The 18,710-nt window shown below is 41.4% G+C and overlaps 5 protein-coding genes across 11 annotated transcripts; 1 reads left to right on the forward strand and 4 right to left on the reverse strand.

Moving 5' to 3' along the window:
• Positions 1–582: 582 nt before the first annotated feature.
• On the reverse strand, positions 583–1,622 carry LOC112561244. Its single transcript, XM_025233599.1, has one exon. It carries the CDS (start codon positions 1,474–1,476, stop codon positions 739–741), a length of 738 nt encoding a protein of 245 aa, XP_025089384.1. The 5' UTR covers positions 1,477–1,622; the 3' UTR covers positions 583–738.
• On the reverse strand, positions 1,519–3,554 carry LOC112561243 (X-box-binding protein 1-like). Its single transcript, XM_025233598.1, has 3 exons — positions 3,247–3,554; positions 2,152–2,535; positions 1,519–1,752 (listed from the first exon to the last, which is right to left on the reverse strand). The coding sequence occupies exons 1-3, from the start codon at positions 3,411–3,413 to the stop codon at positions 1,557–1,559; spliced, it is 747 nt and encodes a 248-aa protein (XP_025089383.1). The 5' UTR covers positions 3,414–3,554; the 3' UTR covers positions 1,519–1,556.
• A 91-nt stretch (positions 3,555–3,645) lies between these two features.
• On the forward strand, positions 3,646–11,641 carry LOC112561241 (estrogen sulfotransferase-like). 7 transcript variants are annotated; one of them, XM_025233594.1, is made up of 7 exons: positions 3,648–3,796; positions 3,998–4,203; positions 7,981–8,284; positions 8,419–8,748; positions 9,744–9,847; positions 10,486–10,663; positions 11,064–11,641. In XM_025233594.1, the coding sequence occupies exons 3-7, from the start codon at positions 8,080–8,082 to the stop codon at positions 11,168–11,170; spliced, it is 924 nt and encodes a 307-aa protein (XP_025089379.1). In that variant the 5' UTR covers positions 3,648–3,796; positions 3,998–4,203; positions 7,981–8,079; the 3' UTR covers positions 11,171–11,641. The 7 variants fall into 7 exon arrangements, with proteins under 7 accessions (XP_025089380.1, XP_025089379.1, XP_025089376.1 ...); XM_025233596.1 differs by lacking the exons at positions 3,648–3,796; positions 3,998–4,203 and adding exons at positions 4,952–5,193; positions 6,057–6,153; XM_025233595.1 differs by lacking the exon at positions 3,998–4,203 and having other exon boundaries at positions 3,646–3,804.
• Positions 11,642–11,946: 305 nt separating this feature from the next.
• On the reverse strand, positions 11,947–13,686 carry LOC112561433. Its single transcript, XM_025233935.1, has 4 exons — positions 13,646–13,686; positions 13,122–13,316; positions 12,368–12,506; positions 11,947–12,144 (listed from the first exon to the last, which is right to left on the reverse strand). Exons 1-4 carry the CDS (start codon positions 13,684–13,686, stop codon positions 11,947–11,949), a joined length of 573 nt encoding a protein of 190 aa, XP_025089720.1.
• LOC112563147 (dopamine beta-hydroxylase-like) lies at positions 13,175–16,699 on the reverse strand. The gene is made up of 9 exons (XM_025236905.1): positions 16,541–16,699; positions 16,161–16,353; positions 15,874–16,006; positions 15,531–15,664; positions 15,042–15,222; positions 14,667–14,824; positions 14,014–14,256; positions 13,646–13,742; positions 13,175–13,316 (listed from the first exon to the last, which is right to left on the reverse strand). Exons 1-8 carry the CDS (start codon positions 16,546–16,548, stop codon positions 13,701–13,703), a joined length of 1,092 nt encoding a protein of 363 aa, XP_025092690.1. The 5' UTR covers positions 16,549–16,699; the 3' UTR covers positions 13,175–13,316; positions 13,646–13,700.
• Positions 16,700–18,710: the final 2,011 nt, after the last annotated feature.

An 18,710-nucleotide genomic window follows, 5' to 3' on the forward strand; every position in this document is an offset into this window, starting at 1 on the left:
CACCTAAAATAGAACAAAGCCTTAATAATCTTTCATTAAAAGAGCACTTATTTTAATATTTGGATTAGAGCATTGAGAAACTGCCTTGCTATTCTGTGCCTGGTTCTAGATCAAAATGCTTTGACTTGACCTCAAATGCCAGGACTCGCTAAAGGTCTAAATGTGATTAGATGTAAAAGTAATAAATCTTTCAAGCAGCCTCAGTGTGGATGCATGGACTAAAAAAATTAATACAAATATTAAGAAAAAAGCTGCTGCTAATAACCAAAGATGTGATGTTGAAAAAAGTTACTTTAAAATTTTGCATGTTATTGCTGCATCTCTCTCATGGCGTTTAGTATTAACTTTAACTATTACCAAGTGGTTCTTTAATTTTCCACTTAAGCACAAGAAGTCTTCAAGTACACTAGCATCAATGGTGACATGGTCATTGGTGCTGAATCTCTTTTTGTGAGGTAAAAAACTGGAGGCAAATCTGATTAAGAAAAATATGTACAACTGAGCTGAAACGATAGAGTGATGTATATAAATTTATATATGGTTTTAACCAATTTCAAAGCTCTCATTCAAACACAAGCAGTAGCATGACCCTTAATCCATTTTAATGCAGTCCATTCAACCAACAACAACAAATTATGATGGAGTATAAACACATTATCATGAGCTATATAGTTTCTTACATATGTACACGCAAGCGGTGGAGGTAAATAATTATCTCCCCTCCTTCACACCTAAACCTCACAATAAAGAGGGAAACAATTCTGTAAAAGACTCTTCCCAAGTGTCATCTCCCAATACAGAAGAAATGTCACTACTAGGTGAAGGGGCATCGCTAAGATCAGAACTCATGCCTGAATCACTCAAGTTCTCTTGGGGGATGTCTTCATACACGGACAGGTCTCTAAAGCTAAGTATTTCAAAACTGCTGACATCCTTCTTGGGGGATGGGGGAGTGCTGCCTTTACTTGGGTTGCGCTTCCTCTTGCGTGTTGGGGTTTTGTCTCCCATGACAACTATGTTTGTTCCCACATTCATTACTTGCTGTTGCGGTTCAGAACGCACTGGGTGTTCCTGAGTCTGCTGCTGGTTATGCAGAGATGGATCTTGAAGCTGAATCTCGGAAGTTTCTAGTTCTGCCAGGCCAAGCAGGCTCTCAAAGTCCAGAAACTCGGCACTTGGGTCATACTCCATGTCATAGCCCATATCCTGTTTGCTGATATCCTTACCGGTGGGCTTGGGTACCGATTCCAGAAGTCCATCTGCTGCCTTTGGCAGGAGTGACACCATATTATTGTTAGTGTTATCCCACATGCTGGAACCAGTTGTCAAAACTATAGACCCAATGCCCAAATCTTCTTCACAGCTTGCCACAAGCATCTGGCCAGAAGAAACTGTCTTTGGCCTGACAGACACTGGAAGTACCTTTTTAACTGTGGAGGACAGCACAAGACTTGGCTCAAGTGAACCACTACACATGGTATTGCTGGAGGAGTTGGAAGTACTACTAGCACTGGGAGCAGGAGGCTCCTCTTTGTAGTAAATGTGGTCAAACTTGATCAGTTCATTGAGGGATTCCAGCTCTGCTGCTGTGGGCCCCACCAATCCTGTGTCTTGTGGCACCTCTCCAAAGTTGGCTCCAGAGCTACTGTGTTCTGTGAAGAGCGTCGTGCTGGACGTGTCTGTTTGCGCTTCCGGCTTGATCCCTCCACTTTCTGCAGTGAGCTGTTGTAGCAGACTAAGCAGAGCATCAGACTGGAAACAAAGAGACCCCAAAAATTATGTATAGACAATGTGAATATTTTAATATGAGTGAAATTTAAAATGTTAAGTACCCTTATACATAAACACCTTAGAAAGCAAGTAGCTACACTCTTTAAATCATTTTCAGTAGGATCCAGTTTACCAATTAACTATTTTATTATTATTATTTTCTCATCTACATTTTGCTACCTGTTCAGCAAAATAGACCCAATTTTCACCATTCAAAAAGCTCCAAATACATTCTTGTCCAATTAATGTTTAATACAATAAAATAAGTCTAAGTAAAAATACTTGTCCTGATTTTTCCCTGATTTGAAAAAACATCATAAATGGAAGTTTCAAATGATCACTAAGACACACACCCCTCAAGATGTGTGAAATCTCTCTTACCTCATTGTCAGAGCACAGGCCGCGTAGTGCATCATCAAGCGAGACAGAGCCTGAATCTGTTCCTTCGGCAGAGAAACAGCAGGTACTGCAGACCCGGGGGAATCAGGTTCTGTCTTGCAAAATAATGAACTGGCATCTGTGCTGGTGATTCTGTTGCCTGATGCAGCTGTGTTTGCTGGAGGTGTAGTCACTGGGGAATTTAAGCTTTTTTTTAAACGACAGTTTTCTTGCTGAAGAGATGATCGGCTGACACGAAGTTCTGCATTCTCTTTCATCAGTTGTCTGTTCTGCTCCTGTAGCTGTGCAACCTTCTCTTCCAGCTCCACCATCAGGGCTTTTTTCCTGTCACGAGCTGTTTGTGCTGCTACACGATTCTTCAGCTTCCTATAATCAGAAAAGCTTAGTTTAGTATTTAATGAATAAATCATTTTCTCTAATTTGATCACAATGATTTTAGCCAACAATAGGTGCTCTTTTCATATTCTGCCATTCTGAATTAAATTTAGTACCTGTAACAGATATGTAACTTAGGTTTATTCTCTCATGTTGAGTCTGCCTCCCCTTAACTTTCTGGTGCAAGATCTACATAAATCATAATTGTACTGATTTTCAGCCTAATCATAAACCAACATGACCTGGTTTCATAATATAGTGCTAATGCCTGCTGCAACATGTATAAGGAGATTAATTCTGCCAAAAAATCAATTACACAAGAGCAATGGAGGTCTTACATACTTTTAGAAAGTACTCAGCTCCAGCCCCTCCCGCACAAACAATGAAACAATTTGAATAAATATTTTCAGGGATCTAAAATTAGAATATTTTTTGTACTTCTGGAATAACCGCCCGAAGCTGTTAGAGTTACATATAACGTCAGCTAAAAAAACCGCTATCAGCCTTTTGCGTCACCGCCACGTCAGCGCTGTTGCAACTGTGAACACTTCCCGTTATCGACATTTTGACATCCTGGTTCTAGAAGCCACCACGCCCACAAAAATGACACTAACCCTGCCACGGCCAAAAATCATTCAACGGTTTTAATATATGACACAATATTTACGATCATAAGCCTAGCGATAAATAAACCTTACTTACCGTCTCAGTATTTTTTCATCGGCTGACAGATGTGTCAGTCTCTTTCTTTTCCTCGGCTGCCCACCGCCATCAGTGAACACCTCTTCGATATCTGACATCGCGAACGAATTCACGTTTTTTGTTCCGAAAGCGGTGATGACAATTGCCTTTGGTGGAAGCAGCGACATTTTCACTGTCACTGTCAATGCCTGGTCAGCATCAAGTCGTCAAGTGCTACCGTCGGGGGGTGAAAAATCACGAGCGCTTCGCTTTCATGTCATCTTTCCTGCTTCGTCCTCCCAAATGATAGCTGGGGAAGGCTGACGTGGTCTGTATCGATTGGTCGTTGCTGCTGACGTCATGTGACGTTTCTGAGCTCCGATTGGCTTGAACGGATACAAACAACAACAACAAGACAGCTGGGGTCACGGTGGTGAGCCACAGTATTGAGGACGAGAGGTGTGCTAGTTGTATGCAATAATAGCTTCCACCGCCAGCCCGCGTGACCTACGAGGCACTTGACTAGTCTGTACATGCATGATGAAATCCAAGGAATTTATTTCACTATTCTGTACGTATCTCCACACAGGATCGAAGTCTTTTTTTTGGGTGCAATATGGCTGCCATATATCTGCTGAAAATATAATATTCATAATATGAACAGTTCAGAACCTAGATAATTACTATTGGTACGACATATGGATTGTACATTCACTAATCCACCTTTGTACGATTTGAGGTGACTTCGATTTGGCACCGTACGCATGCGCAGACGGTCCTGTGAAGTACTATACAATGAGACAACGAAATCATCTGTGATGACTGATGCACGTTGCACATTATACAGTGCATATGCATTCCAGTGACTGTGGAGTGTTTGCATCTATGTCAACATCGACAAATCTCTCTGTCATCAATCCTGACAGCACATGAAGCTCATAGTTGGTCCTTCTTTTCCAGCGAACTGGAAATATATTCGTGAGTTCACGCTTACACTTTATAAATAGTTTACAAAGTGCAGTTCAAACTCGACAGCATACAACACGTATATGCATATATCACATGCGAGCATTTCCATTGGCAAGCTCACTGACAAATTACTCGAGCACCAGTAAAGTGCAGAAGCTCATCTATATACAGTATACACAAGCGTTTCCTTTAAAAAAGATGCCTTCTCACCTGTTACACCCTATAGCTTTAAAGACTCGATAGATTGTGGCGTGAATAACATAATGCAGATCGATCTAACAGCCAGTTAAGGGTCACTTTGTCGATGGAATCACACCTGTTCCAACTATACATATTATACAGACCACGTGTGATGATAAGAAACATCAGTGGTCGTTTTAGCGGTGATGGACTTTACCAACATGAATCACACACTGATATCTATGACTATCAAAAGACGGTCACACACACTCATACGCACCCACGAACGAACAAATTCAGTGGTGTGATGCAACTCGTGACACTTGGGCCTCTTGCACTAGCGGCGAGTTTTGTTTGTCAACGAGTTGGGTGAAACGTGTGCGTGCATTTTTTTTTTGTTGTTGCATCTTTGTAAGTAATTATATGATCAGCCTCAAATCTAGTCCCTATATATATAGCATTAACCCTAGCCTTTATCTTAACCGTCACCCAAACCTAAACCATAACCCTATATATAACAATAACTCAAAGCCCTCGAACCCGTAACTTTAATATAAAACGCACAAACAGGTTTTTTTGTCATAGAGTGACAGCAAGCTAAAAGGAAAAAATAAATAATTATCAGTGTGACGCCGAACTCAGCAGGAAAACAGAAGATGCGTACAAGTGTACCTTTGACAAAACGCCTTGTGACTTGTTTTATGCTAATTAAGAGCTGCAGTCTCTTTGAGAGCGATCACGTGAAGATACGGCACTCCTACAGCGCTCGATCGTTCCTTCACACACAGCAGAAGCTTTAGCGACGAGGAGCGCATGCAGGTGAGTCAGCGTTGTTAAAGCATGTCATGCAGACGATGTGCTGGAGGATGCATGACTTTTTCCAACATGGTAAAAAATAATCTGACATAGTACAAGTCAGCCTTTAACATTCTTCTTGCAGTGAATATTGACAAAACAGTGCTGAACGTGGAAGATTTTCTGTTGTACTGATATAGGCCGGTACCCTGGTAAAGAACTGTTTTGTTTGTTTTTTTTTTTTTTGGGGGGGGGGAAGCCTCCCTTAAAAAAAAATTGAATGAGAATCGTTCACTCTCAGGATGATGTTTACAGACCCCCGCCACCACCACCTCGCAAATTTTCCTACGCCACTGCATTATAATATAAAGGGGCCATTTTATACAATGTAATATATCATGGCTATTACAGACATTGTGATACACCATATACACTATGGAGACTGTAACATACTATAGTTCTTATAGACACTGCAATATACCTTGGTTATTATATATGCAGTAATATACCGCATATAGTCATTATATACATTGTAATTATACCATGGATCCTATATACAGTGTATGCCATAGATATTACAGACCCCATAATATGCTGTATACATTATAGACACCTTAGTATATTGCTACATTATAGACACTGTAATATACCATAGACATCACAGAAACTGTTGTTGATTTTAGGAGGGAAAAATGCTTCCATCTAAAGGCAATTCTGTGGGGAAAGGAAAATGAATCTGAGGGAATATGGGGAGTGGAGGATGGGAGAGGAAGTGGTTAGGGTAGTTGTGGGAGGAGGGTCAGTGCTCATGCAGTAATGCTATAGGTGCTGTATACTGTTGCTAATGCCCTCTTTTCTTGTTGTGGTCTCTTACTCTGGGTGTCCAGGAAATCTGTATGTCTGCCATGGTGGTGTGCTATACCAGCCTGAGGTGACCTTGTGCGGGGTGCCCACTGAACCTCCTGTTGCTGTGTTACTATATGAGTGGGTGTGTGTGCACATGTGTGTGTGTATGTCGCTAGAATCTATTCCCTTTCATCTCCTACATAATCTTCCCTCTAGTGTGCTGGCGTTGCATCATACCTGTAATTGCCCTTGCGGATTAATAAAGTTGTATTGTATACTGGTGGTCAGATCCCTTATGTTGCACTGTTCCTAATGTTCTAGAATTCTATTTAGTTTTAGATACCATATTTGTTTCTACTGTTATGGATTGTAAAGGACTGTAAAGGACTGTCAGTTTGTTACAGTTTTATTTTTATTATAGTGTATATATAGTATTCTTTTTCTTTATTCTTTTTGTTTGTATAAACCGGGTATTTGTATGGTTTGCCAATATCTTTACATTTTGTGTTTGTTTGTGTTATAGTTGTCGCGTGGTCGCGACGAAGCCAGTCGAACTTCAACTGAGCGCAGACCATTTTCACGTTAATTTAATAGTAATACTGATAGGAATCAGGCATATTTACTTAAGCTTCTGCTCGAAGGTTCCTGCTCTAGGTGTTCAGTCGAAAGCCTTTCCGCACACTGATGCAGCAGAGTCGCGAGTTCACTCGCCGACGAGATGATGATGATCTGACGGACAGTAACGCGAACAAAGGCAATTCTTACAATTGACACATAGTTGATCTTATACAAATCCATACAACGGGAAACGAGTACGCGCTACGAGCGTCGCGACCGGCAATCATGAACGTTAACCTAACAAAGTACAAGTCTTGCAATCAAACGTCGGACTATGGCTTTGAACATAAAAGGATTCTTTCACTTGCACTTCCACCGCCACCAAAGGCCCTTACAGACTAGAATGGTCTGGGTCTCTACTCACCCAAACGGCTTGTGGAGATTCGATACAAAAACGAAAAACTCTGACTGTCATGGCCACGGTCCAGCACCGTCCTGTTACTTGATGACGACTACCCATGACGTCAAAGAAGGAAAAGTAAAATGACGCATCAGAAGCTGTGCGCGCGCGCAAGACGTAAGACAAAACGATGGGCCAGCTCAGTATGGGAGGCATGCAAGGATGACAGCACAATCGCTGACACGCGACAATAGTGTTAGTTTATAGGCTTTTAGTTTATTTATCAGGTTACATTATCTTATCTTTGCGAAACTTTACATTTATTTTGTGGTTGTCCTAGGTTAGCATCCTTATCAATTCATTTATGGCAAAGTTTGTCTTTTTTTGAGTTCTTTGCTTTTTTGGGGAATATTATCCAGTTTCTACTCTTTGCCTGTTTATATGAATCTAGAATTTGTATGGCTTGTCTCCATTGTTACCTCTTATGACAGTATAGCATGCTGTAACTCTTGGGTGGGTTAAGGAACCTACTGATGTTTAATTCCATTCTAAATTTACTGTGACCTGTTCCAGTTCTTCTCTTTCTTGTTTGTTTAGGTTACATTCCAACATCACATCTGTCACCACATGTGCATGTAGAACTGTCTTTAAATGTAGTTAGGCATTCTCCATTAAGCCTTATTCTACCTACTTTGGTTTGATCTGACCTATTTGATTTGAGGAAATAACACTGTAATATACTATGGTGATTATAAACATTGCAATATACTATGGTCATAGACTGTAGATATTACAGACATTGTAATGTCTAAATATATACTGTAATGTACCATAGTCATTATAGATGAAGTGTAATGTGATACGTGTGTGTGTGTGTGGTAATACCCTGTAACGCAAGTCCATCGCCATCTGTTCCAACCCTCTGACAAACGCCCTTTCTATCAGTCTGTGAGACAATGGCCAGGTGAAACAAATCTGTGATAAACACCATTTCACTCATGTTACAGGATTCCAGTTGCATCTGAACACCGCAGACTGCTGTCGCCAGCAATTTGTTTTGCTTTTGTTTCCTTTCTGGCCGGACTGCAACAATAAGTACACTAGTCATGGATAAATCAGACCTCTCCCAACCTAACGACCCTGCCGTTGTCAGCGACCATTCTCCACCACACCCTTCAAGTATAATCGAAGTGAATGGGGACCTGTTCCCGAGATTTCGCCTGACAACCTCCACAGAGGACCATGTGAGAGGGCTGAAGGCCATGTCTGTGCGGGAGGATGACATCTTCATTGTGGCCTATCCTAAATCAGGTCACCATCTTGTTTGTTACATTAATGTAGACACATTTTTTTTCTAAAATAGTTGGTCTGCACTCGATTTAAGACAATATTTCCTAAACTTTCTGAATGGTGATGGTGATACAGCTGTTGTTGTTCCATGGCAGGCACACACTGGGTGTGGGAGATCGTGCACATGCTGGTGTCAGGGCGAGCGGAGTATGAGGCGCGTACCAAGGAGCATCTGATGGTAGAGATGATGGAGCTAGACACGATCACCTCCCAGCCCTCCCCTCGCTTCATCAACAGCCACCTGCGCCTGCGCCACCTCCCGCGCGAGCTCGTCACCAAGCGGTCAAAGGTCATCCACTTGACGAGGAACCCGAAGGATATCGTCGTGTCGCTCTATTTCCACATGACCCAGATGAAGCATTTCCCACAGGACCTCACCATCACCACCTTCGTTGAAGACTGGCTGAAAGGCTGGGACTACCCAGGTATGTGTTTGTATCACATTATGCTGTTCTCTGTTTACGTCCCTTTCTGTTGTCGCAGTTTATGTATTTATTTGCTCTTTTTCTCTCTGTGTTGTGGTCCCACCCATCTATGTTCTCTCTCTCCAGAAGGTCGAGTGTCGTTGCAATGTAACAGTTGCTAATGTAACATCTAGGTATCTGACTGACTGAGGCTCAGCATTGTATTTCCACCCGCTTTCTGCATGACAGGGCTTTATCGACTTTCTCGTAGTGTGGCAGGCAGGAGAACTTGAACAACAAACATACGCACGGTTCCGCATAACAGGGTTTATAGACTTTGTCGTTTTACTTTGTGACACCGCGAACTAATCCGTGGTGACACTATCCCCGCTTTACAAGCCAAATTAGGGGGAGATAAAAATAGTTTACTGCTCCTAGGGCAGCAGCTGCCTGTCTCCCCTAGTTCGCCTTACCAATTCTCATAAAAAATTTACTACTTGTGGACTGCTGGACATGAATTAATATTGCATTGTCGCTGGCAGTGTGTAATTGGTGAAAATGTCAGACCTTTAGGGCGATGGGAAGTGCGAGAAAAATCGATTACAAAATTCCACCCACACACCGAAAGTGTGTACAAATATCACCACTTAACTATGTAAAAAAGCGAGGACCAGTAGGAGGAAGAGGAAAAGCTAGAGAGAGAAAAAAAAACCATACGGCTTTTGCAACTAATCAAAATCTTACCCTCAAAAGAACAATATACTTACTGTAATAACATGCATCCACAATGCAATTACATTAGCAAAGCGATCACAACTGTGCACATTTCTTCGCGATTATATGCTAATAATCGCTTTGAACCTAGGGGCATCAGACAAATTTTATAAGCACCAGTTTTAATTCAAATTAAAGAGAGGCATATAAATTCAGGTTCTTATATTGACATTTTCCCCCTGGTACAGTTTATGAGATCCAAAGGTATCACAGTATATCTAATCTTGATGGACGTTTACCAGGTACACACTTAGACTACTTCCAATATATGACCGAGATGGACCTCTGGCAGAGAGAGCATCCCGAGGTTCCAGTCATCAATATCAGCTTTGAAGAGTGTAAGAGGGTATGTATGCTGTTGGAGTAGGTTGCATTAGCCTGTTCTTCTTAGTTGAGACAGATGAACTCCCCACCAACTCCCGTCAGTTAAAGCAAACAATAGGATAATTTTGTTGTTGTGGCTGCTGATGATAACATTAGCCATACACTCACCTTTCTCTAGTATAGATGACTTGAAAATCTACGCCATGTTTTAGAGAGTTGATACATGAGCTCATATGTTGTTAAAGGTTCTTTGTGTTAAGTGTAATAATGCTCTTTGTAAGAATCTGTAATTTTCACAGAAAATTATTACACTTTATGCAAAAGACCTTTAACATTGTTTTAGAAAGTTCATGCAGAAAAACTTTAACTTGTCTTATATATGAAGGAACCTTCGTCTTCCACAGTTAAAGCATAGTCTTACACATCTACCACAGAGTGCCTCTAACTTGTTTTATTGCTAACATACAGTTTTTTGTCTTGAATTGTTATACCTGAAGCAGCTGTTGCCGCACACACACACACACAATGATACAAACAGATACATTGCATCTGTCATTAAAAAATCGTTTCCACCCACTTCCTGAACTTTCTTCAAATTAACCTCAATGTTGTAAACCTCTTATCTCCCTTCTTCCTGTTTCATGTGCGTCTGACTGTCAGTCGCCTGTTGAGTCTGTGCGGAAGCTGGCGGACTTCCTAAAGGTGGATGCCACAGACAAGCTTTGTGCGGACATTGCTGAAGCCTGCAGCTTTGAGAACTTGAAGAAAGCTGATGACAGCAAGGATTTCCCCAAGACTGGTGCCTTTAAAGATCTCAAGCTGAGCGTGTATCGAAAAGGTAAGACTACCGACTTTGACCTTTTAAACTCTCCAGGTATCCGGGCAATCGAGAACACATCTTATTGCTCTCAGAAAATGTATCCTACAGGGGCATATGACACGAGGATAAATGTATTATGTCGGCATCGATTACAAATAATTCAACAGGACGAATCGTCCTTTCAGGTACAGAGCTAAAGTTCTTAGTTTCAAATATACCAAAGTTTATTACAACTCAGCCTTAAAATAATTGAAAAGCTAAATAAGATTGATCCCAGATTGAGTTCCTGTACATGAATCTTGTGATCTGTCCTACTTAGCTGACGAAAGATTGCTTTATAGTTTAATGAAAAATTATTATTTAGATGCCGTGAATACTAAATCATCAAGATAATTTCGAATGCTTTTTTCTGCTGTAGGTGAAATCGACGATTGGAAGAATTTTCTCACAGTGGCTGTGAACGAAAAGTTTGATGCTCTTCTGAAAGAAAAATTGAGTGGAAGACTGAGCAGATTTAATATTTGAACAGACAAGTCCGTGTTACACCGTGCTGTTATCAAGATTTGATTGGAACTGTATCTGTGTGATAACCAGTGTCTGGTTTTGCTTAACAACTGTAAACGGAAACTTCAAGTTTATTTGGACAAACAAGTACTAAAATATTTAGACGTCTTGACAAAAATATTGCCCTACCTTTTTTTTTTAACCCTTGATCACAGCAGCTTAAAGCTTAATGTTTTGGTAGTGCAACTGTAACTAAATGATGAGCAGTGTCCACCTCAAAATGAAAGTGTGTGAGCTGAGGGAGATTTGTTTTTGTGGGATACCGAACATTCATCTGCTGTTAGCACCTATCCCTCGTGGCACACGCGCGCGCCACACACACATATATTCTCTTTTTTCTGTACCTCTTTCTTTTTTGTAAGCGTGTGTACTTATAGAAATGTAAGCTGAAATTTGTTAAATGCTAATTTTTTATGAATAATTCACAAAGTCCATTCTAATTTTACTGGTCACTGTTTGTGTTTGCATGTACGTGCGTGCATGTGTGTGTTGTTGCGTGGATGAGAGGCAGAGACCTATATGTATGTAGACGAATGGATTTAAGGCAGAGTGTGACAGACATACTCAGCAAGAACAGACAACATGCCATCATGCAAACACATTTCGGACTTAAAATGCAAAAAAGATTTAATGATCCAATTTCATTACTTACAAAGGCTGATTGCAAAATTAATGAGAAAGTCAAGCTGACTGCGTGCACTGGGCTCATATTTCACTAAAGGTTGTAAAGAAAGAGTCTAAACAGTGGGTGAGGACTGGCTGGGCACCCTGGCGTTCTTGGCCCTGGACAGCTCGTAGAGCTCGATCTCGCAGGACTCCAGGGCAGCCAGGAACTGCATGCCCTCTGGCTTGCGCGTCAGACTCCATTCCACGATCCGGTCCCACGCCTCACCGGACGTCAGACAAGGCTCTGCCTCTTGCGCAGCCAGGATAGCCTGCAGGGTCACGAAGTGTTCAAAAGCGAAATTTTATGATTTAATAAAGAATCGCTGGTAAATAAGTAAACACAAGTTTAAACCTCCTCGTGATTTGATAAAGAGTTGTTTAATCACCTATCTAAAAGATCGAACCTCTTTATGAGTTAGTGAAATATTCCCAATAAATAAAAAAACTGAGCTCTTTCAATGATTTATAGTCTACCATGGCAGGAACACTGACCTGCATGCACTCCGCAGTGCACGGGCCAAACGGGTGGCAGGCGTCCGTGATGTTGTGAAACACTGGGATGTTGGGGAATGTCTGGTACCACTTGGACTCCTCCGCGCCTATGCAGCCTTTGTACGTGTCAGGATCACACCTGGTTGAAGACGAGAAGCACCATGGTCCATGAGAAGGGCAGGAAAAATAAAATCATTAGCAACACTCATGAAAAGTCACAGCCGACCGCTTCTGAGGTAAGAGATGGCGACTCGTGCAGCTGAACAGGACAGTCGATAGTACAGTTGATAAAACATTCGATACAATGCAGTCGTAACAGCACAGTCAACAATACCGTCGATACATTACTGAAAAAGAAGCTGCTATGTACCAATGACAGCGCAAAGAAATGGTATAAATAAATGAACGGACAAACAAACCAATCAACAAGCAACAAAGGATCAAACGAACGAAATACAAAGAAATAAACAAGCAAAAGATCGAACAAACGATAAACAAAATAATGAACAAGCAAAAAAACAAAGGATCGATCTAAACAACAAACAAACAAAAAAAGAACTAAAAATAACACGAACAAAAGAATAAAAGATCAAACCAGTCAGCAAGCAACAATGAAACGAACGAAGCAAAACAACAAACGACCGAACAAATGAAGGAAAGAGTGAACAAAGAAATAAATATGGAGCAAACAAATCACTTCAGGTACATTTTTGGTAGTCGGTCAAAAGCTGTTTGAAGATAAGCGTTATCTTACCCACTGAGAGAACCATAGGTGGTGCACATGGGGGAGGCCAGCATGGCCTGCACGGGGTAGAAGTAGAGGAAGGCGTAGCACATCTCTTCTTGCGTCGACTCGCCGAACGTGACGGTACGGCTTTTGTACGTGGAGCTGTACTCGCACGTAGTCTTCAGCACATCCCCGGGCTCAACAGGGATAGCATCATCGTAGCTATTAAAACATAGACACACAAGCGCGTACACAAATAAAAAAAGAGTGCTTGGATTTCTCCCCCGACGATTATCCACGACCAGAGGAATAACACTGTTAAACATCTGAAGTAAAATTTACAGCTCGTGTGAGCAAAAGATTAAATAATTGGAGAATGATAAGATTCTTGAAATGCAAGAATTGTTTCGTAAAAATTATAGTACAGTATACGACATTTTCACAGATTTGCCCAGAAACAGCTTGCTAACCACAAGAAATATATCTTGCATTTACTGATTTCAAAAAGGCTTTTTTGCGAAAGCTAAAGAACGAGATGAAGTCAGACTTACTTGAAGAACTGCGGGCTGTCGTAGCTGTAGTGCTCATCCATGGTGAAGGTGGTGATCAGAGAGTTGTTCCTGTAGAGCTCCACTGACATCTTGCGCCCTGAAAGATGACGATGATAATGTGATAGACGCAAGTTTAGATTGTATCGGTTAAAAGATGGAAACAAACAATTAATTAAATAACTCGTGTGCCATTGACTCATCCAGTGATTCAATGGTTCTTTCATTACTTCATTTAGTCATTCTTTCCTTTATTTCTTGATTTCATTTATTCATATCTTTGTTTTTACCTCTTTTCTCGAATGACAAGAAACGAGAGAAAGAGGTAGAACAGGCTGGTAGGTAGAAATGCCTGTATTGCAATCTCTCACCCAGGTAGTGCATGTGGTTGAAAGCCCGAAGACGTTGATGGTGTGCCCGATCTTCCTGGTGGTGCACGAGGCTGAGCAGTGAGAGGTCACCTGTGTGAGGTTGGAACGCGGCGGGATGGAGAAATGCTCGTTGCCCAGCAACAGGACAGAGGCGTCGTAGGGTCGCAGATGCGGTGTGTAGTGGATGAGAAGGCCAGAACTGTCGACGTAGCTGTCAATCAGAGCAGGGTTGTTCCAGTGAAGCTGGAAACAAATAACAACAATGACATAAGAATCTGCACAATGAAAGATTAGTGTAAGCTTTCACCGCACCATCCAAGACCAGATGGTGTAATTGCTCATGTGTGTGTGTGTGCGCGCGCGCGCTGCATACATCGATAAGAATTTCAAACACAAATAAATTCAGTAAATTGTAGATTTAGTGAACAAGCCAGTTATTTTCTATTTCACAGTCAGAATAAACAAACCATTAGTCTCGAAGTATTTATTAAAAAGTATGAAGATCGAACTCACGACCTTCAGATTCCTCAGCATACGATAGACTATGAGACTAACGAGCTACCTGAATGCGCTCAAATCCGCGCGATATTTCCAGTTCTTTTGAATTAAATGGATGCTGGCATGAGCTAGGTATAGTAAACTCAAGCACACACCTGGATGGCAAGTTTCTTCAAGCCGTTCTTGCCGACGCGGACCCCGGCGTTGCGGTTGTAGCAGTCTCCGTTGAGCCCCAGGGTCCAGACGCTGATGATGGTCTTGCATTTTCTGTCTGGCAACATGTCGCACGGGTAGGCAGAGCGAGTCTGAACGTCTGGAGACAAAAGTGAAAGGGTGAAAGTATGCACACGTGCATCCACACTTCATACACGCAAAACACACGTACCAACGTGCACATGCACTCACACAGACAGAAGATAAAGTGTATATGTGTGCATCATAAGAATAGATGGACATGCGCCCACACATAATGTTCCATTCACTTTCTCGCTGTCCTTCTCTCTCTCTCTGTCTGATATGACTATGCCCACCATCTTCGCAGCCAAAGATGACCATGTGGTGCAAAATGTAGCTGTTGTTGATGATGGGCTCTGTGGCGATGAGGTGATAGTCGTTGGCGTTGTCCTCGAATTCAAAGATCTTGCAGATGTAGGTTGTCTCCTTGGCTGGCACGGCTGTCAGTTCCAGGCGAGCAGGTTGTTGGCGAACCCCTAGGCACAGATAGCAAACTTTCTTGCAAATGTCCCTGTCGGGCTGGGAGAAGGCCAAAAGAACTCAACATCTTTATCCTGACATTTTAGTCGACCAGCCCTCCCGATCTACTCATTAAGTAAAGAACAAATAAAGAAAGGGGAAAAAAAGGAAGAAATTAAAGAAAAAAACAGAAAAGAGAAAGCAATAAAAAAGAAAATAAATTTAAAATGTGCAAGCAAACTCAGAACAAAAACGACCGAGCCAACACACACACACAAACATTTATTCATACTGTTTTAAAGCAGCACAAGATGTCCAACATACCAGGCTTCGTGGATGGCCGAACAATTAAACTCTGCGGACTTGCAAGACTGAGTCATCCACTCCTGCTGGGTGCGGAACAAACCTGTGTGCAACTGTTTCTGCTGACAACGGGCACTGTCAATGGGCTCGCAGACACCTGGCACAGTACAAACTGGGGTTAGTCTGTTAGTTTAGACTTTGCTACCTCCTCTCCTCTTACACTCACACTGCTGAGGCTCCACGCATTCATATAGAATTTACTACATCCGTAACCTCGCACATCATACGCCGAGGTTTAGGCAGATTCATCGAAAGTGTCTCCACTCATATACTGCACAGACAACAACAACAACCTGTCTGACTGACCTGGATGGGACAGTCCTGTGGAGGAGGTCGGGATGTCACCAACTCGCCAGACACAGTTGGGGTCACCCAGCTCCTCCCCGTTGGTTCGTCCGTCGCCGTCAGAATCTTTTTGACACAGTTCCCGAGTCCACGCCTGCACGCGAGCATGCAAACCAGTTGTTTTTCTCGAGAAAGCACAGGATGAAACAAGAAGCAAGACAGAAAAAAATGGAAATGAAAAAAAAACTGACAAAAATAAAAGCCAAATGAAAAGAATAAAGAAAGAATAGAGAAAGGCAAGCATTCACCCGTCCGCCGATGTCGAAATCTTGACCAAATGGATTTCTGGAGCCACCGCCATCTACGTTGAAGTGGCCTACTCCACGCCACAGGTAGTTGGGCTTGCAGGGATGGGGAACCTGCTCGCCGTTCGGGATGCGATCCGCAAACATTCGGTATCCATGGCACACCGATGTCAGTGCCAACAGGATCACGGCAACGCTGGCAGACAATTGCAAATAAAGACACGTATAAGCTTTATATATATGTGTGTGTGTGTGGGGGTGTTTTTAGTTTGTTTGTTTGTTTTTAGGTATTGTACATATATATATATACCTAAAAACAAAACAAAACAGCATAATATTTTATGAAGAGTGGCTTTCACAGACGGAGATCCACACTTCCATACCTTCTCATGGTTAGAGTAGACGACAGCCTTCACACGTTCCTGAAGATGTCGTGTGTACAGTCTGTGACTACACCTGTCCTGCACCTGTCCTACACCCAGAAGTTTAGGTGCAAGGCCTTTATAAACAAGTTGGATTCGACCCACATCTTCTGACAAACAGTCACGGGGTAGTTTGTCACCAGTTCTCTGTCCATGGTGACACAAAATTTCTTCTCCCGACAGGTCATCAGATTTTCTTTATCATTCATGATAACCTGAGAGTCATTCAGATCATTTATCAGCTGTAAGAACGAGGTTTGTTTTCTAGTTTTATTTGCTTTACTTTTACATCTTTTTTTTCCTCTAACATTATCTTTAGTGGCTCTTTGTAATATCATGACAAGGTGCTGGTCCAACACCAGCTGTATCGTTCAGATGAATTGCAATAATGTTTTTGTTTTGTTTAAAGCATAATAATAACTATTACTAGAGATTTTCAAATTTTTTATTTCTGTTGAAAATATAGTTTATTTCACCTAATATAGATGAAATCTTTATGATAAATGAATTATTTTTGCAATCCTAAACTCTGATGATAGTATTTAAAAAAATAGCACACATTTATAAACACTCGATCTGATTACTTCCCAAAGTTTCTGCTCCCGGTGTGTTTTACCACAATTGTATTACCTACAAAATCCTTTTTCTTATCGAACACTTACTGCTCTTAAATGTATCAAGGTTAAGTAACAAAAACAGAGTTTGTTTTTGAATGAAACAATTGTACCTATTCGATATAATCTTCATTAGGTGCGTTAGCACCAACATTAGCACTTTGTGATCTCTCACACGAGTGGAATTGCAAGTGACAGATTAGACAACTGAGGTTGCGAAACACAGACTCCATATATATTGCTCAAAACAAGGGAGAGATCGGTTGTATTACTGTTTCGTGTCAATAAATACAGACAATAACATTGAATCAAAGTAATTTCTTTATATACTTAATAAAACATTTTCAACGATTTTCATTGAAAAAAATCATTTAAATAATAAGAATTGAAGCTTGGATTGACCTAACCAATGGTTTCAAACTTCAGAAAAGGGATATTAGAGAAAAAGAAAGTCCATATCGTGTGTGTCCACCATTGGCCTGAATGCAGGCAAGGCACAGTTTGTCTCATAGACTGAACCGATGTTCTCAAAGTCTTCTGAGGAATTGCCTGCCACTCTTGCTAAAGAAACTAGTTCAGATGATCGAGAACTACTGGCGATTTGTTGGTTCTACGTTGGTGGCCCATTACATCCCACAGATGTTCAATGTCATTGAGATCTGGGAAACATGCCGGCCAGCCCATGTGGATGACTTGGTGCTGCTGTAGGAAGTGGTTGACGACCCTGTTGCATTGTAGCGGTCTCGTAGAGTTTAAATGACAGGATGAGCAACTCCCAATAGGCGGCTATTTTGTCCATTCCCTACGCCCTCCTGAAACCATGCAATGACCCCTCACCACCCCAACTCTTGGTCGACAGTACTTAATCGTCGTCTCTGAGGCACGTTTAAAAAGGTGCATAAAAACCGACATTAAACCCTCTTGGAGCTTTAAAATAACTGTGATGTTGATAATGGACAAGGGTTGCACGTGCAACGTTCAGTTCTTTCTTGTCATCAGATGTTTCATTTCCACGCATTTTTTGTTGTGTGGATTCAATGACTTTTTGCTTGTCTGCTGAACTGAGCACGCATAACCAAACTGAATATTCATTTAAATTCACGTTGACTGTTCACTCACACTACAAGAAGAATTTTAAAGAATCGCTCACTGCTGGTGATTAGTAAAAATATAGAAAATATGGTGACCTTTCTATTGTTTTGAGCAATATAAACTGTACGAGAGCAATCGAGAACGATATCAAAAATTACATCCACGTATATCATGTCCTTATCAAAATAAAGTGCATTGGGATATTTAATCAAGGTACACATGAGGTCATTTTGAAGAGCATAGTGATGTGATTGTAATGTTTTTGGTCGTGTGACTGCAAATGTTTGTCTAACAAGTTGTCCATTCCTTCCCAACTCTGTCGTTCTACATAATCTTTCAGTTTGATGAAGCAGAATAAAATAAATTTCATCTTGCTCTCAAACAGTATTATTATAAACTATGAGTTAGATACCAGTACCACACAT

This window comes from Pomacea canaliculata, linkage group LG4 (genome assembly GCF_003073045.1).
Source record: "Pomacea canaliculata isolate SZHN2017 linkage group LG4, ASM307304v1, whole genome shotgun sequence".
Taxonomy (NCBI): Eukaryota; Metazoa; Mollusca; class Gastropoda; order Architaenioglossa; family Ampullariidae; genus Pomacea; species Pomacea canaliculata.